Raw genomic sequence first — 26,295 nt, forward strand, 5'->3', positions numbered from 1 at the left:
GCATGTTTCTTCACAAAAGTAGGATATAGAAATGATTTTACGAAGCATGGCTTACGTGTGGCTGCCTACGTGATACGGATTGAGTGCGCCATTGCGTCATCACGCTACGTTGTCCAATGACAATCAAGAGTTTTTGAAAAAACAGCCTTCGCGTATATCGCTGGCTAATTCACGAGACGTGGTGCCGGTAATATTTAATAGGAACATAAGGCTCATTATCTCTTCGTGTTCGTTCGTAACAGAATATCGGACTGAACTAGACTTCGGGCTATAACGGAGATCGCGCTCGAGCGGATCTGAGAACGCTGCGGAAACCAAGAAAAATCACACCGCAGACAGGCTAGTCCAGTTACTAGCTTGTCATAGGCAACAAGGGGAATTTAGCGGGCAACTGAGTTAGCGGCTAGATATGTCTTTTCGCCGACAGAACGTAAGTACCACATCTCTAAATTGCAATAAGTTAGTATGCCTTATATACTCTTTAATTGACATTCTTAAAACTCATAATAGATTTGATGGTCCAATTATTGTCCTTCCTTAAGCTTCCACTATCACACTTAGCATAACATGCTAATAAACCCGCTAGCCGTCTTTTTAAATATACGTTAATGTGATTAATACTTGATTTGTGTCAACATTTAACAACCGTTATGCTTTCTAACAGCAGCCTGGACCCGGTGGCCGCAAAACATCCAATGGAACTTCAGGGTCAATGGCTTCATCAGTTCCAGGGAGTAACTCTAACAGACCCACCCCGGGAAGGTAACGCACACGTTGGGCTGCCACGCTCAGAAAGTCCGCGGATTGTCATTTTAACACGAGGCCTACCGGTCAATGTGGGCGTGCCCAAGCGCATATTTAATACCGTCCATTGAACGCCAATCGTTTCGAGCCTTGTTAAAATAGCAGGAGCTCGAGCCAATCACCTCGAAGCCTATTTGATTGACACAATTTCGGGCCAATGATTGATAGGATTGTCGTAAACGGTACACATCCGCCCAGAGAGAATATTGTCAACCAATCGAGTTTAGATTTTAATTGATTGCCATCTTTTTCAGCTTATGACTGCTCTCGGAGGCGGGTCATGGGAAGGGATCAGCCGTGTTTTGTTGTTGTTTTCCGATCCCATATGATTCGGTATTGTGTTCGACTTTCAACTTGTGCCATTTTACAGACGCCTTGAAAGAACAGCCGGGATGCATATGACACAAAAGTACAAACCACTTGTAATTTATAATCGTTTATATTGAATGTGGCGTGGGGCACGAAATGCGTATATTTGTGCACTTTAATGTAAAGCTGTATGTCTTGTCTTCGATTCGGCATTTGCTTGTTGTTAGCCAGGTCCGCTAACCTGCTTTGCGGTCTGTCGTAATTAAAACACGAGCCTTGTTGCCATTGTTTACACATTCGCTTTGCTAAATAATATTTTGTCATGATGCGCAACCAGCCTCAATCCGAGCGTAATTTTGTTACTCGTGAATGATTGTCCTTTTGTTTTACCACGCGCTTCGCGGTGTTGTACTTGTTGTCCACACATGTAACAGAAGAGCAATGTCTGCAACTGCAACACCGGAGCTGAGTGGAAAGACGGCACATTTGATACAGCTCGTGTACCGTAAATACTTAATATCCCGAATTGTTGTTATCTATTCATATTTTTTGATTATTTATATGCACACGTATTGATATTTACTAAAATATTTTTAGTTTGTTCATTTGAATGTTAAATGTCACGTGTTCAATTTATTTAAATTAAAAAATTAACGTTTAAAATGGAATTTTTCAATTTTTTACTATCACTATTTGCTAACGATTTCCTTTTTCTTTTAAGAAACAGAAACTCAGTGAAGACTCCTTCACAATCCCCACCTGTACGTAAATTTATGCATTTGCAAACTAATTTTCTATTTCAAGATTACAAAATCAACATGTCTTAATCTTATTTTCTGAAAATTGTGCTGCCTTTTTCTGACCGCCAAATATTAATATATTTTCATGTACCCCCTTTTTTTTAGGTGTTTGAGGGTGTGTACAACAACTCCAGGATGCTCCATTTTCTCACAGCCGTGGTGGTGAGTTTTGGCATGAAATACATCTGTGTTAGCTGTTGAAACCGCGCTTGTTTGATATACATTTTTTTTTTACTTATAAGGTCCACAGCAATATTAAATAATATTGACTTAAACAGATTTTTTAATTCTGTTTGTACTTGGTAAAATGTTTTAGAGCTTTGCATAACTAGAAAGTGTATATTTCTTATAAAATGACCATGGAATTTTAGTAATCTACATGTTTTTTTTTCCAGGGGCTAGTTGCATAAATTAGCCACTATGTTACGACTGTGTCTTAAGCTCTAATTTTTCCAACTAGCTATTAGTCAAAGTGTAATCAGTCTTACTTTTCTAATTCAAATTAACCGATCTTCCATTTTATGTAACTGGTTTTAAAAAGTTAGGACCAGTCTTAATTAAAAAAATTAGATGACTTTCTTTTAAGACTAGTCTAAGTGGTTTATGCAACTGGCCCCAGGTCTAGAAATCACACTTTTAAAGAGGGGGTGAAACCCCCTATCTTCAAACTATCTTGCGTACCTATAGAGTAGTACTGCATCCTTCGTAAGTGTAAAATCTTAAGTTTTATTATATTTATTAAAATAAAGATATGCTGTACCGAGTCTTTCCGAATAAAACCGAGCAGATGGAGGCGTATCGTGTGGGCAGGGCTAAAGAATTACGAGCTATTGCATTGAGAGCGTCTTGTATGAAAGCTGTGACGTCCTTAAACGTGGACAAGAAAACGTTATCCTAAATAAACTACCTACAGATCAGATAGAACAGTTGAAATTGAACAGAAGCAGCAGCAACAACTACAGCAGGATGTCTCTGTGGTATGTTTTGTACTGTAACGTAACTGTATTTGCTTAGTGGCTTGACATGCTTGAGTTTTACAGCATTTTTGTGTGTTTACTCATGGTTTAAGGACAACTGTATGCGATTTAGCGTTAGCAGTACCAAGCAAAACGGTTTGGCATGTCAGACTTGTGCTTTTTATATAGAAAAAATGGTGTAGTAGTGCATTTGAATGAAGAAGCTAATTTTGTGTGAACGTCTCCAATTTACTGCCCTAGGCATGATTTTGACTTGGTTTGACTTGGTGCCCCTTGTATCAAGATTTTTATATGTTAGTTGTGTTTTTTTATATATATATTAAACGTTATCCATGTCTAGGATGGGAATCCAAGTCTTGAACAGTGTTAAAAAAAAAAAAAAACTCTATACATGGAACAGCATTTTACCCCCCTTTAAGCTATTCAGGTTTTTCTGTACAGTGGGAACCTTGGTGGTTTAAAGAAAAGGAAAAACCTGTTGTTGTTCAGGGTAGGGGTGGGTAATATGACCAAATTCTTATTTCGCGGTTTGAGATTTTATTTCACGGTAACGGTACGTATCACAGTGTAGTTATTTGGTTTAATTTAATTTCTTTTATTAAAAATAAGGGGGAAAAGCTGCAAAAAACAATTGGACAAACACAATATAACACAAATATGATTTTTTTCCCCGCAATAAGTACAATGGGTTTATTTAACATGTAGTTAGAATTAGTATGTACAAATAAAATTGTGTAGTCTTCACTGACTGAATTGAATAGAAATGTTTCTATTAGTGTTGTCAGTTGATTTAAAAATGTATCGACAAACATTTGTGATTTGAATTGTGATTTTAAAAACATCAGATTTTAATATTTTATACTGTAATAATTTCAGTTACTCTCCAAATGAATGTAGAAACAACCTAAAGATGATATTTTAAATGAGTATATTTTTTATGAATGAAGACCAGTATCACTGGTACTAATACTGATGTGTCTGAAATATATATTTTTTAATTTAAACATTAATCCTTTAGGCACCAGTGTTTTTTTCCTGAAAAGTTTGATTTTGACATCTTAATTTCAAAAGGCTATATCTTAAAGTGGGGGTGAAATGCTGTTTCATGCATACTGAGCTTTTTACACTGTTAAAGACTTGGGTTCTCATCCTAAACATAGACAAAGTTTCAAACACTAATGTTGGACATTTGATAGAGTATTTGTGTCAAAAATACTCCTTCCGGTGTCATGACAAATCCTGTCCCCCTGTGAAATCGTGTCCGCAAGGACCCCTAGAGCGATTCTATTGGCTGAAAGAAATTTTAATAGGTAATCTGTTCAGAGCCTGATTGCAATTCTTACACAATCGCGTTTTGATTTTTGCTGTTTAAATTGTGTTAAGATAGTCTTTAATGTCTTACAAAGCATATGCTTCATATATTAGTAGTATATAACTGAAGCTATAAGTGCTTATATAAGTATATAATTCAGAACATATTTTTGCTCCCATTATAGCAATCAATTAAATATTTTAAATAAATGTTTTACGTGTGTACATATTATGGCAATGAATTCATAGTTTATTATAGGGATGGGACGATACACTTAAACTCACGATATGATGCACCTCGATATGCCAGGGTTACGATACGATACGTCACGATACGATATCAAATTTTTTTATATTTTTCAAATCTGTTAATTTTTTTTTTTTTTTTTTTTTTACCACCAAAGTAATGTACTTAAACGAAAGGTAGGATTTTTCTCTTTTTTGCATTTTGGTTCTATGTTGTTTAAAAAAAAAGAAGAATTTTTAGAAGTCCGCAACCACATCTTAAACAGGGGTGCCAATAATTGTGGAGGGCACTGTAGGGCTGTCAATCGATTAAAATATTGAATCGCGATTAACTGCATGATTGTCATGAGTTAACTCGATTTTAAATCGCACCTTTTTAGCAATTGTAAATGTATCTTAAATTAAGTTTAAATTAAGTTTTTAATACTCTAATCAACATAGGTATGGACAAATATGCATGCTTTATGCAAATGTACATTTATTATTAGTGAAACCATACTTATTCAATAATAATCAATACAGTATGAAGACTAGACATATCAAAGGTCATAGATATGTTTATCTAAGAAATTGTTCTCTTAAGCCTAAACTTAAAAATAATGAGTAAGTAACTGTTAGTGATTTCTCTCATTTTAAGAATATAAAGGGAGTTTTTACACTGGCAGTTTAATTCAGAACAGGGCAAAGTTCGTATGAAAAATTGTTAATGTGTACCAGTGAGCGAACCAGAACCACACCATACCTGGAGGAGGTCCATATTACACGAGTAGGAATATAGTGCGGCCCCTTTAAGAGATCCGCATTTCCTGTTGAACTGCCGGTATTTTGCGTGTGCGCGCCAAACTGGGCCGCGATTCACGTGGACAGTGTGAAGAACACGGACTCGGGAGCGCACTTGTTCAGGAAAGTAACCTGTGCATTCGTTTTAGCCGATTGTAATGTATTTAGTTTAATAAAACAGGTGTACTGTAAGCGGTGATGGTGTTAATGATTTACCTCAGACATGAGCGAGAGTGAGCTGCAGTGCATAGCGCTCAGACTGCAGAGAATGTGCTCAGTGAAAAAACGCCCTTTTCTTTCTGGAGTCTAATAAAAGTTAAACAGAAAATATGGTAGTTTATGTAGGCAATAACTGCATTTTTGGTTTAGAATATTAATGCTAATGTCAACCCTTTTCTTTCCCTCTTAATGTTTGCTGCTGCACCCCACCCTCATTTTACGCAAATCATGCAGCAGTGCCATCTATCTTTATTTCGCGATACATTTTTTTCGACCTCGATGCGTTTCGTCACGTTTTGTATCGCGATATTTTGTCAAACGATATTTCGTCCCATCCCTAGTTTATTAGTTTATTATTTAGTTATTTTTAAACAATGAATTGTCCAGAACCATGTATAACAACTTTTGATCAGGCATTTAAAACCGCTACCAGCGGACACGATTTCACAGGGGGACAGGATTTGTCATGACGCCGGTTTCTCACAAGTTTCAGAGAGTTTTTTTCGAGTATGGGTCGGCTTGACGGCGATAGAGCGGAAGGTCCTTGTATGGGCCGTACGGGCTCTTATCCCGGTAGGGTGCATGCGCGCGTGTGACTAGAGCGAGAGAGGAAATGCATGCCCATAAACACACTCTCAGCTGCAGATCCAGTCGTCGTTATAGTCTACTTTATTCCTATGGGTGACGTCGAGCGACTTCAACGCTTCAGCACATCATTCCGGGAAGGCAGCGCTGCATTTGAACCGATTTGAACACAGAAATTACGGGAAGCTTCACAACATCGCGGATCTCCACGGCCGCTGCTGTCACAGGGCTTCGTCAAAAACACACTTCTTTGATATGATTTGGTGGAGCGGTCCCAGCGATAACGGTTCAGTCCTGCTTTGAAAGCAGGCGGTGAGTAAAACTGCTTCAAATGTCTATGCTGTTGGCTATCGTCGCGTGAGTAAACATCAGTAAACAACACGATCGTGTATAACGTTAGTTAATTTATCAATGGAGCATGCGATATATGGTCTTTAAATATATTTGTTCAGCTGACCAATATAGGTGTCAGTTTGTTTATTGTAAAACCACCCAAACAAACTTGGCGTTCTCACAAAGCGTTTACTCCATTGTTCTATGTATAACGTTACACTAGTCTGACGCGCAAAACCGTTTTGCTTGCTACTGCTAAGGTTTAGTGGCATACAATAGTCCATAAACTGAATCATGTCCTCATAAACTGCGAGTAAACAAACACAAATGTTGACAGGCCACTAAATACAGTACAGTTCGTGGCCCCTAGAGGGTTAATGGTAGTAGGGCTGCACGATTATGACAAATCATTGTCAATTATACCCTTGAAATTGCGATTATTAAATACGATTATCACAATTTACATTGATGTTTTGAATAGCTTTATACTAGGGCTGTAACGATACACTTGTCATAAAAATTTGTCACTTTTTCGATATAAATCACGATACTTAACTTATCGACAAACTTATTGATATTTTAAGACTAAATAAAGGTTTTTTTTACTTTAAAAAAAATAAAAAATAATTATTAATTATTAATAATAATTTTTGTTATTAAAATATTATTATCAGGACCCACAAATATTCCCACACTGCATCATTATACATCTATACATGTAGTAATGTCACTGTTTCAATTACGGGCATTTGCGTTAGCTTAGGCCTACTCATTTGCAGCGATGCGTGTTGCAGCACCATCATATCTATCTGACTACAACATAACACACTCACACACACTTCCTTTTTAACCATTTGCCAGGAGTAAAATTTACACATGTGGTTTAAACAACCAGATACATTTACACTTGTCCGGCTTTGTCTGAAATGCTTTCAGACACCTTCTGAATTGGTTTGAGTAATCGGAATTAAATATGTCTCAAAAGAATCTCGGAAGGCATTTAGGCCTACTCCTGATCATTTCGCAATAAGATCGATACCTGTTCAGAGAAAACCAGTTGTAAAAAGGCCATAACTCTAGCAGCTGAAGAAACGCACACTGCTGCTGGCACGGACTCTAACACTGTGCGAGGCATGTCTTGACAGTCATGTAAGCGATTATGGTCTCATTGTTTCCACCAGCGCAGCACATTGTTTCTTTTAATTGATAAAATAAATATAAAACAAAGGAAAAGCCTGAAAAAGGTCTGAAGCCCGGCCCGCGTTTGGGTATGAAGTGTAAATTGACCCGAAGCCTGGCCCTAGGGGCGTAAAAAAGTCGGTCCCGTCAGGCTCGGGCATAAATGCAGGGCTCTAGTGTGACTCTAGGTTCTCCTGTTCAGCTGTTTTGTATGTTCTGCTGTTTGCACAATAAAATAAACAAGTGAAAAAAGTCTTTTTAACGAGTCAGACACTCGTCGATTGTATTTTTATGTAATGCCAATTCAATATTATAATCTTATCAGTTAACGGTTAATAATCGATCAATGAGCATCGCTTGTCAGTCTGGAAAATTAACCGAAATGAGCATCCCTATTCCTAAACTGTAAATGTTTAGCTCGTCTTAATTCTGCATGTACTTACCTATGTTGTTTTCGTATGTTTCACAATCATAATGTGTCCGTGTTTACTACAGTATGCGAGTCGTGGTAAATCTGGTCATCAGATAAAGAAGCTATTGTTTCTCCTCAAAGATTTGGTTTTGGATTAGACGCTCGATTAGTTATTTTTACAATGCTTTTGACATTTATTGGATCTTTTTGATCCAAAGTTTGAGAGGAATGGACAGTCCCGCCGCCGGCCGTCTTGATGCGTGTCAACTAGTGTTGTCAAAAATATCGATATTTCGATATATATCGATACTGGAATATCTGAAACGATACGATTCTCAGTTTTTACAGTATCGATATTAGCTGCGCTCTCCTCTCCGACCGTCAGCGAGCTGACACACACCGGCATATTCTCACTCAGCCCGGTTAACCTCTGAGCACGGCGAACGCGCGTTCTGCTGGACTTTTTCCTCATGACAGTGTGTTAGTGTTAGTGTGTGATCGGTCTGAATTTCGCGCGGGATTGCACATAAATTAATTCTAGCCTACTAATGCCCGCAGATTTCGTGCTCCACATCTGAAGCGCACACACACATAGCCTACCCCAATAAAGCCGCCTCTGACATGATACAAGTGCAAACATTTGCTTCTTTTTCCAGCATATTATTGGTCAAATACACTCAAAGAATTATCAGTGCACATCTGGAAGAGTATTAACGTAAACACAGTCGCAAACAGTTCAGGAAGAACGAGTAACAGGAACAGTGTGGATCCATGCGTCTGTTAGTCTTAAAGGGACCGCAGTCATTTGCTATTCAAACTACAAAAAGACAAACGATCAACTGCACTTGACTGATCAACTTGTGTAACTTTAATAGTTTCATCTGTACGCTATTGAATTTTTTACAAAGAACATTATCCAATGTTGTTTTAAATGTAATTACTATGCATTTTTTAAATTCAGTTTCTTATCTGAATGCTAGACCTACCTGAAAAAATAAAGCAGTCTGTTTAATTTGTATCTTCTATTCTATTGCATTTATTTGTGCTATTGTTTGTAATCTGTTTATTTGTTCTTATTTTATTACTGTTTACTCGTCTTTTTAAATTCAATTTACCATTCGAAATCAAGCTTTCTTGTGCTGTGTGTAAGCTATTGCAACACAATTACCCCATTGTAAAAAATACATTGAGATGGCAAAAATTTGTGAGATAATTTTAATAGTAATTGATCAATTGATCAATAATTGTTCAAATCAAAATGATGCCCAACCCTAAGGAACATGCTGGCCACATGAATTTTTAGTAAAAAATAACAATGAATAATAAGTTCTGTTGTCATATTAAGCATCTTATCTTATTTATTTTTTTATTTTTTTACTGTGGTATCGATTTAGTATCGATATATCGATATTTTAGTCTGATATCGTATCGAAGTCATAATTTTGGTATCGTGACAACACTAGTGTCAACCTACTTTATGATGCCCGCGGCACTGGGAATGGACTTAAATGGTGGGACAAAAATCACAGGTTTTATAACGAACATCTTAATTTGTTTAGAAGCTATACGAAACAACAAATAGGCTGTGTGCATGGCTTCTGTGGTATTTTGCATGCATTTGACCAGTCAGCGTACTACTGTCACAACCTAATGCTATCTAAGAACGCAGAATATATATATTATTTTTAAGTAATCACGGCTTTGAACATTTACATAATCGTAGCATCCATAATCGTAATCGCGATTAGAAATTTGATTGTGCAACCCTAAATGGTAGACAGTCAACATTTTATTATAATTGATATCTATATTCATTTGAACAATTAGGCTTTAAAAAATAACTTTGTTTCAAGTTCACTTGCATTTAATCTCCACATGAACCCAATATAATAAAGTAATTTACCTGTGGCCTTATATACAGTTACATAAATTATCAACTGTTTAGTGCTTATTTTGACACACCTGATACACACCTGGTTTACACCCAACAGTCTACTTTCACTTGAGACATAACACGCTGTGTTTACATGAATACTCCACACGATGGGTATTTTGACATAATTGTGTATTCAAGCATTAAAGCACAAAAAAGGCAGTGAAAGAGAACTGAATTTGTGATCGCATGCTTAAGCCCCGTTTCCACTACAGGAACTTTACCCAGGAACCAGGAACTTTGGGTGGTACTTGGTGCATTTAGACCGCAGGAACCACGGTCTAAATGAAGTTCCTGGTAAATATTTCCCCCTCCAAATGGCCCTGCTCGCGAGGTAGTACTTTTTCAAAGTTCAGGAACTTTCGAGGGCGGGACTTGGGCGCTGAACATGCTGATTGGTTTAGATCACGCAGCCTTTTATTTCAACCGGCATTTTTAAAAGTCTTTTGCGAGGTTCGTTCTGTGTTCAGTAAATATCAGTCTTGCGCTCTGTCTGATGCCGCGCGTTTGTCTCAGCCATCTCACGTTCAATGTCCGTAATAGCTGATAATAATATACATTGTCATTTTAGATCTAGCTTTACAAGCTTTCTGAATATGCTGCATGCTGCTGAATCTGCATATTAGTGCTCTTTTCTGTCGTTGTTAATTACCTCTTTAGTAAACCTATACATAACCAGCAAAAGCAGCACAGCTTGAATCTCTTCCATACTCGTTATTCATTTATTTACAGTCTATTTTTCACCATGTAAACGACCTGACCGATTACTTTTAAGTGTGGGGTAAACTTTTTATTTCGTAAGTTATGAAGATAATGTTGGAATAATGACACAGCGTATATTGCTCCGGGCAGTTTTTACTTTAACTGTGCCTGACAGAAGTTTTTTTTTTCTGAGATGATTACGTTTTACAACAAATAAATAGCTTATTATATACTACTGTATTAGTCCTGGTGGCCGTTAAGAGTTGCTATGGCTACAGTTAACACAGTCCAGCTGCTGGAGAAAACAGCGTTGACATTTTTGATGCGGCAGCCAAACTGCATGTGACAATGATTGCGATTGAAAGTCATCACATGTAAACAGATCGGTTTAGATAACGTCTCATGTAAACAGTCCACTAAATCTTTCAATCGGTACACACAAAAATTACTGTTTGTCACTGACTTGGAGGAGCAGTCGCACACAGTCCTACGGACTAATTTGCCTAATCTTCCACGGAACTTTAGATCGCGGTGGAAACGCAGACAGCTGCAGGTCTGGGGGAGAGAAGTTCCTGGTACAAAATGTTCCGGGTAATTTTGGTGGAAACAGGACTTTAGACGCGCATCTTTGTGGTCAGGCTGTGTGCCAGTCAGCACGAGCACAGCACAACTCATTTTCAGGATATGTTGCGGTTATAACTCTTCTCATTCATGCATTTCATCACTCTGAAGTGTCAGTAGTGCTATATATTTACATCTCATCATGCTATATGTGATATAGGAATATCTTGGATAGACATTTTATACCGTGGTAATGATTTGTATAGTCACACTGCGCAGCCCTGGAAAAGGGGGTGAATAAAGTATCTTGAAATTTGATGGTTGTTTTGGATTACTTGAAATTAGGCATTTTAAGGTGCCCCATTGGGCCCCAGCCCCCTGGTTTAAAAATAATCTTAATTTGTTTTTAGCATTAATCAACAATTTAAATGCTTGACATGCATATGCTTTCTTTCCCCTTAGGGCTCCAGATGTGATGTTATGGTGAAGAACGGCAGTCTATATGAGGGGATCTTTAAGACATTAAGCTCACGCGTAAGTGACACACCTGCATTGATCTTGCTTTCTGAAACTTGCGCTTAAAGCTGCTTTTTTTTAAACCCATTCTGATTTTTTTTTTCCAAATTTGATCTTTGAGATTGCCTCGAAATACAACCAAATAAATAATTGTATATAAGGAGTATTTCTGAACAAAGCCTCATTGAATTTAACATATTGCTCATCCCACTCAATGTCTGTGTGTGTTCAGTGTGAGCTGGCAGTGGATGCAGTGCACAAGGTGAAAAATGAGGAAGGAGATGGCGGCGGCGGTGGCGGCACACCTGTCCATCCCAGGAGGGAAGAAATCACAGACACCATGATCTTTGGCCCTAGTGACCTCGTCACTATGATCTGCAAAGATGTGGATCTCAATTACGCTATCCGAGGTGTGTATGCAGAGGTGTGCTTTTGTGTTTGTTGTAAGAAATGGAAATATTTTAATGCTTTGTGTGCTTGTTTTCAGACACTTTCACAGACTCTGCAATCGGTGCAACGAGAGTAAACGGTGACCACAGGGAGAAGGTCCTTCAAAGGTGGGATGGAGGCGACAGCAACGGAGAGAATTTTGACCTAGATGCAGATGCAGTGAGTTCCACCCTCATGCTTGTATATACACAACCGAATATGATGACAAATTAGTATATTATCACAATGGATGTCTTTAGGTTTCATATGATTGAAGTTCTTTTTCTCACTTTCAGTCTAATGGCTGGGATGCCAGTGAGATGTTTCGCTTTAATGAGGAGACCTATGGGGTGAAGTCCACCTATGACTCCAGTCTCTCCATGTACACGTGGGTTGATGGTTTTTGTATTTTCTATGACCTTTAAAGTTAGAAGTGGAAAAGCCAATTTTGTCCTTCCAACAGGATTCCCTCTCTTTAGTCTATTTTTTTTTTTATTATATCAGTTTGATAGAATTTAAGTTCATAAAGTCTTCTAAAGCCTTTAAAAATAAATATTTTGTTACACGTTATCTTAAATTTGGGGATGGAAAAAGTCAAAAGCAGTGCTGTTTATCAATTTACAGGCTCTTGGTACAGTCAATGAAAGCCATACTTTTATACCTAGCAATTGCTTATGATTGCTATTTGGGATGCTCATTTCGGTTAATTTTCCCGACTGACAAGCGATGCTCATTAATCGATTATTACCCGTTAACTGATAAGATTATAATATTGAATTGGCATTACATAAAAATACAATCGGCTAATGTCTGCGACTCGTTAAAAATACTTTTTTCACTTGTTTATTTTATTGTGCAAACAGCAGAACATACAGAACAGCTCAACAGGAGAACCTAGATTCACACTAGAGCCCTGCATTTATGCCCGAGCCTGACGGGACCGACTTTAGTACCTTAAGGCCGGGCTTCTCCTTCGTTTTATGTTTGGGCTGGGCAAGTTATCGCGTTAACACATTAATTAATTAACGGCGACAATTATTTTATCGCGCATTAACGTAGTTATTTATTATTATATTGAAAGCCCATTGCTCACTGCCTCTGAATACACGTACAGCAACCATTGGTCACAGGAGAATACTGTCTGTAAGCCAAAGGCTTGACATTCTTGTCTGGGACAAATAAAATATTAAAATAACCAGAAACGTGAGTAGTTTTTTTGTTATTGTTGTTTTTATTATATTCAATGTAAACAGCGATTGATAATGGAGTGTATCTCTGCCTCTGTTGCGTTGAGGCTTGAGCTGCCTGTCTTGCGCTGTTTGTGAGAGTCATTCGTGGAGAAATCAAAACAAGCGAGCAGCAATATAAACTCACAGAAAAAACATACTGGGCTTTTTGTAATTGTTGATATTTATGATATTGTTAATAACACAAGTCGACTTTGCAATCGTGAATTGTGTGGCATAAATGTTGTAGCCTAGTTTAATAAACAAGTTGGATAGATAGCAGATAGATAGAGAGCTTAGCCTAATTAATATTAAGTTACTTAAATTTTAGATCCAACCAACCTGTTTGTTCCATTTCACCCATGATTTCACAGACGAAAATAGTTCGTTAAATAGTGTTTAGAGTCCGCGCCAGCAGCAGCGTGCGTTTCTTCAGCTGCTAGTTATGACCTTTTTACAACCTGATTCCTTCATTCTTTTTCTCTGACCAGGTATCTATCTGAAAGCAAAATGACCAGAAGTAGGCCTAAATACATTCTGAGATTCTTTTGAGACGCATTTAATTCCGATTAGCCCACTCAAACAAACCAATTCAGGTGTCTGAAGGCATTTCAGACAAAAATAAATTTTACAAATGTTAAAAAAATAAACGTGTGTGAGCGTGTTATGGGCTATATGTTGTATTCAGATAGATATGATGGTGCTGCAACACATCACCGCAAATGAGTAAAGCAAGCCAACGCAAATGCTGTAAATAAAACTTAAAATAAGTCTTAGATGCTCAAAAACACAATAATCTTCAATAAAAATTAATAAATGAGCATCATCAGCCTGCCTCAGCTCGTCAAAAATGCCTTTTTACTGTGGAGGTAATATTATAGTAGGCTAAATGAACTAACACTGTGATGCTTGTAGTTATATCTATGGATTTTATTGTAGGCAAGACAAGTCAGGAGTTGATTTGAGAGGCTAAATTGATTAAACATGGGGTTAACTCATTGTCGGCAGCTGGTCGCTTGGTCATCGCTAAAAAAACAAACAACTTTAACAAACAAAAAATGCTCTAAACATTTTTCTAAATTAACTTAACAAAGAAACTAAACACAATGGTCCTCATTTATCAAAAGTGCGTACACCAAATTTCCAGCGTACACCCAAACCCACGGTGACTTTGAGATTTATCAATATGGACGTTGGCGTACGGCACGCTCAAATCCTACGCCAGCTCAGGAGGTGGTGAACGCACGTTTGAGTTAGTGCGAAAATGCGCAGAAAAACAATTCCTAATACCACAAAACGCACTGACAAGTTATGCTATATTATGACCCACTGTTAAATACCACAACAACAACATTCAGTGTTTATTTTTGTGCAACATGAACGTCAATGTTTAATTTGTGTGACTTTACCAAAGCGTTTGATTTGTAGGCATGTATTCCTCCAGTCGCGAGCCTGTGCGCTTCATCTGACGTTTCAGGCCCGCTGGCCCGGCAGCTGCGCACGGACTGGGACTAAAATAATTCAGACTGACAAAATAATAAAAATGACATTCTTCTTTTAAATAATAATAAAATCAATAAAAACGACATTCTTCTTCGAAATAACGAAATAACAAGCGTCATTAAGAATAAAAATCATAATAAGAATAAGAATCTTACAAATTGTCATGTAGGCTAATTATTAATGTGAATGAATGGTAGGCTACTCTACATCACATTATCATCACTATTGTACCCCAATACATGTGCCGTGATACGAAATTAAATGCTAATTGTTTCAAAACGTGCTGTAAAATAATGCATTGTGATGGTAATTTATCATCCAAACAGCTATTTAAACTGCTGGAGTGCACTTCTCAGCCCCCACACTATTAACAGTACTCGTTATTTGTGTCCATATTTTGTTATTGTGAGTGCCTTTAATCCCACTCTTTAAACTCCCAAATAAAACAATTTCAGGTTTTTTTTTTCCCCACTTCCCTGGTGATGGTCTCGATGGACGCGTCTCAATCATCTCAATAGTTCAGTAGTCAGGGCACTGATCAGGGAGTCAGCCCATTGACTTATGTCCTAATCACTGCCCTGACTAGTGGACAAGTGAGATGATTGAGACGCGCCTGATCTCCACGTCGGAGAAGTTTCGCTTCTTTGCCGGCTTCTGTTTGTCCATGGCTTAAAATGAGGGCGTGGGGGAGGCGGAGACTTGAATATATAGGGGCGCGTTATTCTAATGATGATCGTTTTCAGCCGCAGCATTTATCAAGGGCAAGTATTGCGTACACCTGGATTGCAGAGGTGCGCACAGCTTCATAAATCAGGCGATGAGAGGAGTGTAAGCATAATCTTACGCCAACATATACACCAGTTTCTACGCAAGATTGATAAATGAGGGCCAATATAACTACTTTGTCATTAAAAACAAAACTGAACTATTTTAATGGCTGCAAAAATGTAAGCCAAAAAAAACCCCACTGGCTCCAGTATGACTCGGGCCGAGATTGATAAGCTGTCCACACTACAAACACACACACAACCACATGATGAAAAGCATTAAACAAGGCTTCATATGGCACTGATGCCCAGGGAATACAGAGACGCCTCAATACAGTGGCCAGCCTCGAGAAACGATTTTCATTTGCTTTCCTCCGCCAGTCAGGAGCTTGTATTACTGCTGTATTGTTATACCGCGTAGCTTATTTTGCACGTAACTTCGTCACCCTTTCTGTCGTAATAGTCCCACACGGTATGCTTCTTCTTTCCCATTGCTTTTTGCGACATATGTCTGTGTCGGCACGTGTTTCGTTGCATGTGTTGACGTGCCCCGTGAGTAAAAAAAAAAAAAAAAAAAAAAAAAAAACTTTAAACAGTTTAACTGTTAGTGTTAATTGGTCAAAAGTCTTACTATCGGTTAATTGTTAAACGGTCAATATGAGGATCCCTAATTGCTATTGAAGGAAACTGTCATAACTTTTTTGAATGAACAGCTGGTAGTAAAGCATAGGCATTTCAAAATGAGAGTCCCGGTATAATTCTGCCTTGTTTATAATCTAGACAAGAGTCCTGTATTAGTCCTGTATTATGCATTAGGTTACATGAAGCTGTATCTGTCATTTTATTTAATGTAAACTCTTGTGGTTTGTCTCTGGATCACACATCAATGACAAGTTTAAAAGTTTATTAAGCATTATTGTTTCAGCAATCCAGTTTCAATCGACCTCTGATTTGTACATATTGATTTGTTGGTACACAATCCAGTTTCAATGCGTGTGTGTTTAAAATCTATCTTGAATATTTTTACATTTGCAGCTACCCTAGCCTGTTTAATTAAGATTTTGAGGTGGATGATTGATTTTGAGATTGTAGGGGTTTGTTCTATATGAACGTGGTTGTAAAAAATGTTTTGAAGGTCTTCCTTTTTTTATTTTTTATTTTTATTTTTTTAAAAACAGACTAATGGCTAAAGGACTTTAGTCTTCCTGTTAGAAGAATGTGATATTTACTTGATTTCTGTCGCTTCTCTCTGATAGGGTTCCTCTGGAGCGGGGTAGCTCTGAGGGCTTCAGGCAGCGAGAGGCTCGGGCTGCCCGATTGGCTAATGAGATTGAAGCTAGTTCACAGTATCGCCACCGGGTAGCACTGGAGAATGATGATGGAAGAACTGAGGAAGACAAATACAGCGCTGTGGTTCGGGACAGGGACCGTGATGGGGGAGAAAGGGAAAGAGGAAGGGATAGTCCTGGGTTCTCTACTGCTGGGAGCAGGTTTGATGCAATATTTTCTTCCTTTCTATTACTGTTATCTTATGTAGTATTTCTCCTTGGTCATTGCTTTCTTCATCTCTATTTTAGGGAGGGCAAGTACATTCCTCTACCCCAGAGGGCAAGGGAGCGAGAAATTTCTGGAAGGGGCGAAAGAGGTGGAGCTGTATCCACCCTGCCTAATCGAACAAATAGACCTGGCACTTCAAGCTCCTCCCCTAGACCCCTTCCCTCTGGTAGTGGTCAGACCATTCCTCCCAGTGATAGGAGCAGCCCTCTGTCTGTCAGAGGAGGATACTCTACACACCAATCACAGAGCAGCCCACCTACACAGCCCCGCCCCTCAGAGCCAGGTCACTGCAGTCCTCCTTCCCCACACACACTCCCACATTCACTCTCACACCCACAGTCTCTCTCGGACTCAGCCCGGCCTGTCAATGGAGGTAGGTCTTCTGTAACCTTGCACTTTAAGTGTTTATGATGGTTATTACTTCCTTTTATGTTACTAATGAACATTGTATTAATATCTTATAGTGTCATCTAGAATGTCACCCAAGTCTCAAAGGCCTGGACAGAACAACAGAAACCTGCGTACCTCAAATTCTCACTCCTCCCCTACAGGTTAATATGCATGCTAATACACCCACCCACCCACCCACCCACAGGCTTGTGATCCAACCGAGCTTTGAGCTTTTGACATCTAAAATTGTTCTTTCTTTAACCTTGGGTTAATGTTATTCTGGGTCGTCTTGTTCATTTTTCACTGGTTTAATAATGGCTACGTATTTATAAAGTGCAATTATCCAACTTTTTTTTTTTTTTACCATAGTACTTTACTAATGCAAATTTATTAAAAGACCAAGTTTTTGTTTAAAGTTTTGCAGCGTATTACATTTAATAAATGATGATTGGATTAATATCTTAGATGCTATAACTGAAACAATCTTCATTGTCACATGATCCTCCAGAAATCATTCTAATAGGCTGATTTGGTGCTCAAGAAACCACCACGAAAAACGTGGTGAGAACTGTTGTGCTAAGATTATTTTATTATTAAATTAGTTTGAGTGCATAGTTATTGAATTTTTCAAAAACAAAAAAGATTCTGACCCCAACCTTTTAAACAGGTATGCATGTATATACATTCTGTTCCCCAGTTTTGCTTGCATTTAAAATGTGTACCTTTTTTTTTTTTTTTTTCTGTCTCTCTCCAGTCTCTCGTTCCCCCAAACCAGATGCTCCTTCCCAGGACTCTCCTCTTGCTACTCCTACCTACATGGATACCTCTTCAGTTACCATGGCTACCCCTAAACCCACTGGCCCCACCCCTCTCTCGTTCACTGTAGATGGTGAGATGCTTTAAATTTGGATGGTTACCGACTCTTCATTTATATATGCGTCTTACAATCTTAACTTTTCCTTTCACTTCAGTGAATGAAATTCTGTCCAAGGAAAGGACAGAGAATCCAGCAAATCCTCAGGAGGGCAAGGGCAGTAAAGGTAATACAGAAGTTGTTACTCTTGGTAATTTCATTTCATGCACCTGTCATTTAGCCTATAAATGAGCTTCTCTTTTTTCATAGTCTCTTCAGTCCAGAGATCGCAACACCTTGAGGAGCTTCGCAAGTTTTGTAATGATTTTAGGGTGAGTGTGTCATAGGATGCATCTGTAATCAAATACACTGAGTAGTTATTACTTTAATATACCTAATAACCCTATTTCCAGAAAGTTGGGACAAATTGTAAAATGCAATTAAATCGAGAATCTGTGTATTGAAAATATTTAACTGACAAAAGTACAAAGAAAAAATGTCCAAAGTTTTTACTGGCCAACATAATTCAACATAAATTTTGTAAATATAAACAATTTTTGATGGGTTCAACACACTCCAAACATGTTAGGACAGGTGGAGCTGCACCATTCTGGATAAAATGAAAATCTTCAAAAAATCTGTGTTTGTGAATAAATCTTTTAAATCAGTGATAAACCCTTTTTTTAAACGCTTCACTTGTTGCCACCTCTAGCTTTAAAATAAGCAATTCAAGTGTCAAAACGCATTTAAAAGATCTGATTTGGATCACCACCATAGACATCAGATATACCCAAACCATAAACTTCTATCCCGTTATTTAAATTGTAATGCATAAATAACAATGTGTGGTTGAAAAGACTTTTGTGTTTGTTAAAGGGGTACTTCAGCGCTGGGAAGATGAATCTGTATTTAAACTGGGTCATCAATGTAGTAGAAATGTGAAATTATTTTTAAATTTGGTGACTTCTAGACTGAGAAAAGACAGAAAATGTATTTTTGTCTCATGGGGATGAAAGACTACAATTCCCAGAATGCTTTGTTGCCCTGTGAGGCCATTCCCAAAGCCACCTACTGGATTACTGTGATGGAGTTGGAGAAGACACTACAATTAAAAACTGTAGTTTTTGAAATGTCTGTTCAATATAATGAGTGAGTCACCGCGCGAGTATCACAGCACTGAGCACTAACTGCAGGAGTGAGATAAATGAGCTGATGAGCTCGCGTGATGAGAGCTGAGGTAATCGCGACTACACTCACGGCATACATTCACAATGCGAGTTCAGTCTGGCGTGTTTCAGTTCATGCCTTTGCAAGCTTAACTTTCATAGAAATTAATTTGAGAAGTTAAAAGACTTACATTGCTCACCATAGCTCCGTTTAAATGAGTGCCTGTAGCTGAGCTGAGCTCTGAGTGTGATCTCCATCCCCCATGCTCGGGTTCAAAACATGCGGAAATGGCTCCCTCTGCTGGCTGTAGTCTTTAGCCTTTGGCCAAACATTCCTCCTATGACGCAAATATCAATTTGTACATATTATTGTATGTTTTGTTGTAAAATGCAATAAAAAAATTAAAAAAATCGTCAATTTGCATCATAGGAGGAATTTTTCTAGAAATAAAATGCATAAATCTCTTGTCTCAGGGGGATATGAGGGGGGAAAGCACAATCATTTGAATATACTCCAGGGTTTCTACTGATACAAAGCCATATGCTAATCGCTGAAGTAACCCTTTAAGCTTGTTCATTTACATGGCAGCTTCTCTGAATCAGCGGCAATGCAAACGCAGATTTGAATGTTGCAGTGTGATAATCGTACTTTCAAAGGTTAACCAGAGTCCCTAAAGTCTTTGATTTAAACGATTTCACATCGCAAGCATCAGTGGAGTGTGAGCAGCGCGTGCTTTATTGCTGCCCATATTAATGAATGAGAGCGCTTTGACTTTGCATCAGAAACGTGACGGCCGACCCTCCCATTTATAAACATGTGCAGCAACAATAATCTGTGCTGCTCACGCTCTGCTGATGCTTGCTATGTGAAACGGGTGTGAAAGACATGGCATGTTGAAATAAGATTGTGTGGGTGTTTGAATTGAGATCAGTCTTTTAACGATTAATCACGCAGCTCTAGGCATCCGTTACCGTGTGTATAGTGTTTTTCTCAGCACTCCGTGTTGTGTGTGTGTGTGTGTGTGTGTGTGTGTGTGTAGTGCTTTTCTCAGCACTCTGTGCTTTTACATATGGAAGATGGGGAATCTCCTTAAACGCCACCAATGTGCAGCATCCACCTACATTGTGTCAAGGCAGCTATATTGAGCAAATTTGGCCAGGGTTAAACCCCTCCTTTTTTGAAGGACATCCTGGGATTTTAAATGACCACAGAGAGTCGGGAACTCAGTTTAATGTTGCATTTGAAGAATATCACATGCAGAATGAGGCCTGGTATTGTCTTGCTTTCCAGGAAAGATGTCATATTGATGACAGTATATAGCCCCATTTCCGCTAAATTACTGTGAACAATTTGTCCCACTGAATTTAGTTTTCCGCAAATAAGCTTAAAGCCTGAACCTTATGGAGGACCAAACCTGCACAAATTAAAAATAAATTAATTAATGAATGAGTAAATAAATGAATAAATAAATAAATAAATATACACATGTAAATTAATAAAAACATAAATAGATAAATAAATGTGATAATAGGAAAATAAATAACAGAATAAACGACTTGATTAAATAAATGATTCACTTTTAATCAAATACAATTTTGTATTATCCTTCCCTTAATTTATTATTTTCTGCTTTTATAAAAATATATATTTTTAACTTTTATTTATTTGTTAATTAAATTTAACATTTATTTTTATATTTATTTTTATATTTATGCATTCATTTGTTTTTTTACATTTTATTTTTCCCACATGCATTTATTTTTACATTTATTGATCGATTGATTCATTTCTTTTTCCGTGTGCAACATGTAAATGAGGAGGGCGGTCCTTGTGTAGCTTTAGCGCATCATTGGTTGAGAGCTCACCACAGTCTATGAAGCTCACGCTCGCAGAATCAGACCAGCTGAGGAGAGTTGTCAGTAAATGACAGCTGCATAGTTCTTTCACTAAACAAACGTATCAATGTTTCCAACAGTTTGACCCATTGAGAGATACGTTTCAATGGTACTTATCAGAAGAGAGTGCGATGGACTCGTCCCACCTTACTACCATCTGACTCAAGGGTTTTGAATGTGCTGGGACATAGTGTTTTGCAGCGTGTCTATTAATTATCATGGCAACATTTCAGTCTTTACTTCCACATCCATATCGGAATATAACCCTCCTAAAACATCGATAAGCACATCTAATTTTAACATCAGTCATTTGATGCGTTGTTTTCGACTTCATTCGCTAAGTAGCACAACTCTCTAACTAACGTTAGCTGTTTGTGAAACGTCCACCATAGTATACACATGCAAGAGCTGAACTTACAACCTGTCGAGGTCAAAATCACTACTATAAGGACCACTGGAACTTCTCTCAATAGGTCAAACTGTTGGAAACATTGATACGTTTGTTTAGTGAAAGAACTATGCGGCTGTCATTTACTGACAACTCTCCTCAGCTGGTCTGATTCTGCGTGCGTGAGCTTCATAGACTGTGGTGAGCTCTCAACCAATGATGCGCTGAAGCTACACAAGGACCGCCCTCCTCATTTACATGTTGGACAAGGAAAAAGAAAAAGAAATGAATCAATCGATCAATAAATGTAAAAATAAATGCATGTGGGAAAAATAAATGAACGCATAAATATAAAAATGTATGTAAATAAATATAAAAATAAATGTTAAATTTAATTAACAAATAAATAAAAGTTAAATATATATATTTTTGTAAAAGCAGATAATAAATTAAGGGAAGGATAATAAAAATTTATTTGATTAAAAATTAATCATTTATTCTGTTATTTATTTTCCTATTATCACATTTATTTATCTATTTATGTTTTTATTAATTTACATATGTGTATATTTATTTATTCATTCATTCATTCATTCATTCATTCATTCATTCATTTATTTATTTTTAATTTGTGCAGGTTTGGTCCTCCATAGAACCTCATCGGCCCATTGATTGTATTTATTTATTTTTTTACTTCATTGTTGATTTGAATGGGAAACAACCATTGGCAAACAAATATAATGCTGGGTGAGCTCAACCAATCAGCATGTTCAGCGCCCAAATACCACCCTCAAAAGTTTGTGAAGCAGGGCTGTTTTGAGGGGGGAATCTTTATCCAGAATTTAGATTAAGTTCTGTTTCCTGAAGTCGAAACAAGTCACAGAGTACCACCCCAATGTGTTCCTGTGGAAAGTCCCTGCGGTGGAAACACTGCTTTTACTTTATAACTTTATATTTTTTTTCGCCTTTTAGGACAATATTTTTTTTTGTGCAGATAGCAGCATAGGTACATGTTCATATAGCAACACCGTATAATAAAACACATCAAATAACGCACATTCATAACAAATCATTAAGAAAAGTAATAGCAGCAGGTATAAAGGAGTTTTTGTGTCCGTTAGATTTACACGGGGAGTTTAAATCGCCAACCAGATGGAAGCATTTGAAATTCAGTACATAATGGGTGGGTAACATCTGAATGGACTAACTGTGCCTTCCTAGTCACCCTATATTCATAAATTTGTTTAATGGTCCTTATATCAGTCCCGATGATCTTACTACACATTTTAACAATACTATTCAACTTACTCCTAATCCTAACATTCTTATGTCTGTATCACAATATACACCTCCAAGTACCTTCACAGACATGGAGTGATGAACCCCTGTACCATGACAGATGTTTGCTTTTACACCCGTTACTGATGAAAATCTGGATGGTCTCTTGCCTTTAGGATTAAAAACTGTTTTTCCCAAAAACAAGCTGAAACATGGACTTCTTTGACCACAGCACACATTTCTACTGTGTTTTGGTTCAGCTGTGATGAGCAGAGAACTAGGCTGCATAGAACTGATGTATCTTTTTTTTTTTTCTTCTTGCATTACACCGATTCATGTTGTATTTATTGATGCAGCAGCAGATTGTGATAAGTGACAACGGTTTTCAAAAGCCAATGTGGCTGTATTTAAGAGTATCGTGTTTCTAATGCAATGCCACTTGAGGGCTCAGAGTTTACGCACATTCAAAAGAGGTTTCATGTCTTGCACTATGAAGACTTTCTGGGTAAACCCAGCCTGATCTACTGGCGATTTGATTTCGCCGTGCAACTCCGCCTGTACATTAATTTCTACTGGTTCTGTTACACTTTTGCGGGAGCCAATCACAGACTGGCTTATCCACCAGGCGCCCTATTGGCAGGTTTAGTATGATGATGGATAGAGAGGTGATAGGTTGTTGAACATTGATCACACCTCTTGTGGTCTGATTGGTTGAGGGACTATCCAGTTGCGCAGTCATTTGAGTAATGCTTGTTTATCATGCCTTTTGTGCAGTAGAAAATGCAGAGCAGACTCCCCAGACCAATGTTCAATCTTAAAAGATTTAGCTCTGGTCTGGTGAAAGCGGGACAAAGAGAGACTGGGATTTCCTTCCTGAATTTTTCCACAATGTTATATAATCTAGAGATGTTTAAAAACTTAAATAGTTTGTAATATTGCCTTGAACTTTTTTTTGTTTGTTTGACAATTCTCAAACAAAATTGACAATTGGCACATGAAGTGAGGAGCCATAACCAATCTTTGCTTGCAAATTTTTTTAACTTGGACATTCGCATGTCCAAACTTTTGGAGTGATGCATCCAACAAAATCATAATTTGTTTTAGAAAATACAATTCAGTTGCTCTCTTGTTTTCTTTGTACTTTTGTACAAAATTAACAAATCAGCGATTCTTGATTTTTGCTTTTACAAAATGTCCCAACTTTTCTGGAAATGTACTTCACAATCTGTAAAAAGTATCAAATATAGTTTGAATGCACACTGAACATGCTACATTGTTCTTTGGTTTTTTTGCCCACTGGCAAACATAACCATTTTCCCTTTCTGATTTTTAGCTTCCATCTGGTTCTAGTTCCAGCCCCAAAACTTTAGCGACTGACTCTTCTCAAACAAACCCTGCCCACAACACACAAACAGACTCCACCTCTCCAACAGAAGCTAAACCAGCCCCGCCCACAACTCTGACTACTGAGCTTCCAGCAGAAGACAGAAGTAGAGAGACAAATGCAGAGGGGGTGGCAATCACCACCCCTCCACCAACCACGACCATCTCTGCACCTTCTGCCCTATCTGGCACTGCCATGCAAAATCCAACTATAGAAGGGCAAACGGGAGGGACGCCCCAACCCGCAAGGACCCCAGGCAGTGAGGAGGGCAAGCCAGAGGCTGAGAGATCAGAGGGCGTGACTGAGTAAGTATAACACTTCAGAATATTTGGCTTAATGTGGTATTGCTAGTAGGTGTCAAATGGGATTAGTAAACCAAGTCTGTTGGTGAGTAACACATTTCAAAACGCTTTCCAATGCAGTCAAGTGAAGAAATCGACACTCAACCCCAACGCCAAAGAGTTCAACCCCACCAAGGCTCCTCTCAGCATGGTAAGAGCATGACTTTTCTCTGTTTGGTTTCCTTTTATACAGCTGTTGAAAATATAAAGGTGCTGAGCCAGTGTGTCATGTCCATTTTTTTTGCAGGTGAAGCCCTCGGCCACTCCCACCCCACCACGGCCAACTCCGCCCAGCCCCACAGTGGTGTTGCAGCCCCCACCAGGCCAGGGAACCATTTACAACACCCAGTACCTGAGCTATGTCTCACCCATCCAGATACAGGGTCACTCCGTACAGGTCTCCATCCTTGCTGCTCATGAATAAATTTGAGGAAAGAAAAAAGTGCAACATAATGTTATATGTAGTATTTTTTTATTTATTTTTCTAGGCACCTCAAATGTACCCGTATCAAATGACAACTGTTGGTCAAGGGAAGTACCCAAGAACAAAAGGTAATTAATGTAGTAGTAGTACTAGAAATACTTTGTTTTTAAAAGGTCATGAAACCCCCCTGCTGCAGCTGTGTTTTTTCACAACTTCAATTTAAAAAAGGCTTGCAAAAAGGGGCATGGTCAACTGCGAAAAGGTGGGATGGGTATTGCGTGGAAAGGGCATGGTTTGCATAAATGGGGAGTCTCATTAGGCGCATTAAAATTAGCGATTACGAAAGCAGCGGTTCTGAGACATGTTCTTGGTTCACACATTGGTATTGTTTACAACCGAGATTAGATGAGGGATGAGTACAGCGAATGAGAGCTCTGAGCAGCAGGAAGAACAGAGGTTGCTCTGAATGTCATTCAGCTCTTCAAATCAGCATAATTCATTGAGATATTAAAAGAAATGTTATTCTGTATGACGAAATATTAAGCAAACGTGGTGATAAATCTATATCTGTACAAATATGCACACTGTTTGGAAAGATGAACAACACGCCGACATGGTTTTGCTCTCACAAGAGAATATGAACCACCCACGCAGTGGGAGGGAGGGAGGGGGAGGGGGGCACGGAGATGTACTCGTGGGGAAGCCTCACTGCAACCCTAGATCAGGGTAAAAGCAAAGATGTTTGAGGTTTCTCAACCATGCATCTGAAGCGCAGGGCAACGTGCTGGGTTGCTGCGACGATCCGCGCTGTCACCCAGCAGCTAGAATAAATCTATATTTGTCCAAACATGCACACTGTTTCACTAAGAGCCCGAAAACATGCGGTTTAGTGCATGTCTGTTACCATAAAGAGTTTATACCTGTCGTTTTTCTCCGTCATCACTCGCGCGCTCTGTGAGAAGATCTGACGCTGTGCATCATCCGAGAGCACGCAAATATTGAGTTCTCTTTCAAGTCTTGCGCTTA

At 38.3% G+C, this 26,295-nt stretch overlaps 1 protein-coding gene across 3 annotated transcripts in view; it reads left to right on the forward strand.

The window, feature by feature from the left end:
• The first annotated feature begins 138 nt into the window (after window positions 1–138).
• Window positions 139–26,295, forward strand: part of atxn2l (ataxin 2-like) — a 37,075-nt gene continuing 10,918 nt past the window's right edge. The window contains exons 1-18 of one of the 3 annotated variants that reach the window (XM_067413212.1): window positions 139–430; window positions 665–762; window positions 1,835–1,874; window positions 2,019–2,075; window positions 11,614–11,685; window positions 11,900–12,077; window positions 12,155–12,276; window positions 12,393–12,484; window positions 16,849–17,082; window positions 17,170–17,522; window positions 17,614–17,700; window positions 18,294–18,428; window positions 18,511–18,579; window positions 18,663–18,724; window positions 24,454–24,809; window positions 24,927–24,996; window positions 25,093–25,242; window positions 25,334–25,397. In XM_067413212.1, coding sequence (XP_067269313.1) covers window positions 410–430; window positions 665–762; window positions 1,835–1,874; window positions 2,019–2,075; window positions 11,614–11,685; window positions 11,900–12,077; window positions 12,155–12,276; window positions 12,393–12,484; window positions 16,849–17,082; window positions 17,170–17,522; window positions 17,614–17,700; window positions 18,294–18,428; window positions 18,511–18,579; window positions 18,663–18,724; window positions 24,454–24,809; window positions 24,927–24,996; window positions 25,093–25,242; window positions 25,334–25,397 — 2,260 coding nt within the window. In that variant the 5' untranslated portion in view covers window positions 139–409. Of the gene's footprint in view, window positions 431–664; window positions 763–1,114; window positions 1,214–1,834; window positions 1,875–2,018; window positions 2,076–11,613; window positions 11,686–11,899; window positions 12,078–12,154; window positions 12,277–12,392; window positions 12,485–16,848; window positions 17,083–17,169; window positions 17,523–17,613; window positions 17,701–18,293; window positions 18,429–18,510; window positions 18,580–18,662; window positions 18,725–24,453; window positions 24,810–24,926; window positions 24,997–25,092; window positions 25,243–25,333; window positions 25,398–26,295 lie in introns of those variants that run through there. The other 2 variants (XM_067413221.1, XM_067413231.1) reach the window with 2 other exon arrangements.

The sequence above is a fragment of the Pseudorasbora parva genome, chromosome 2 (assembly GCF_024679245.1).
Source record: "Pseudorasbora parva isolate DD20220531a chromosome 2, ASM2467924v1, whole genome shotgun sequence".
NCBI classification, from domain to species: domain Eukaryota; kingdom Metazoa; phylum Chordata; class Actinopteri; order Cypriniformes; family Gobionidae; genus Pseudorasbora; species Pseudorasbora parva.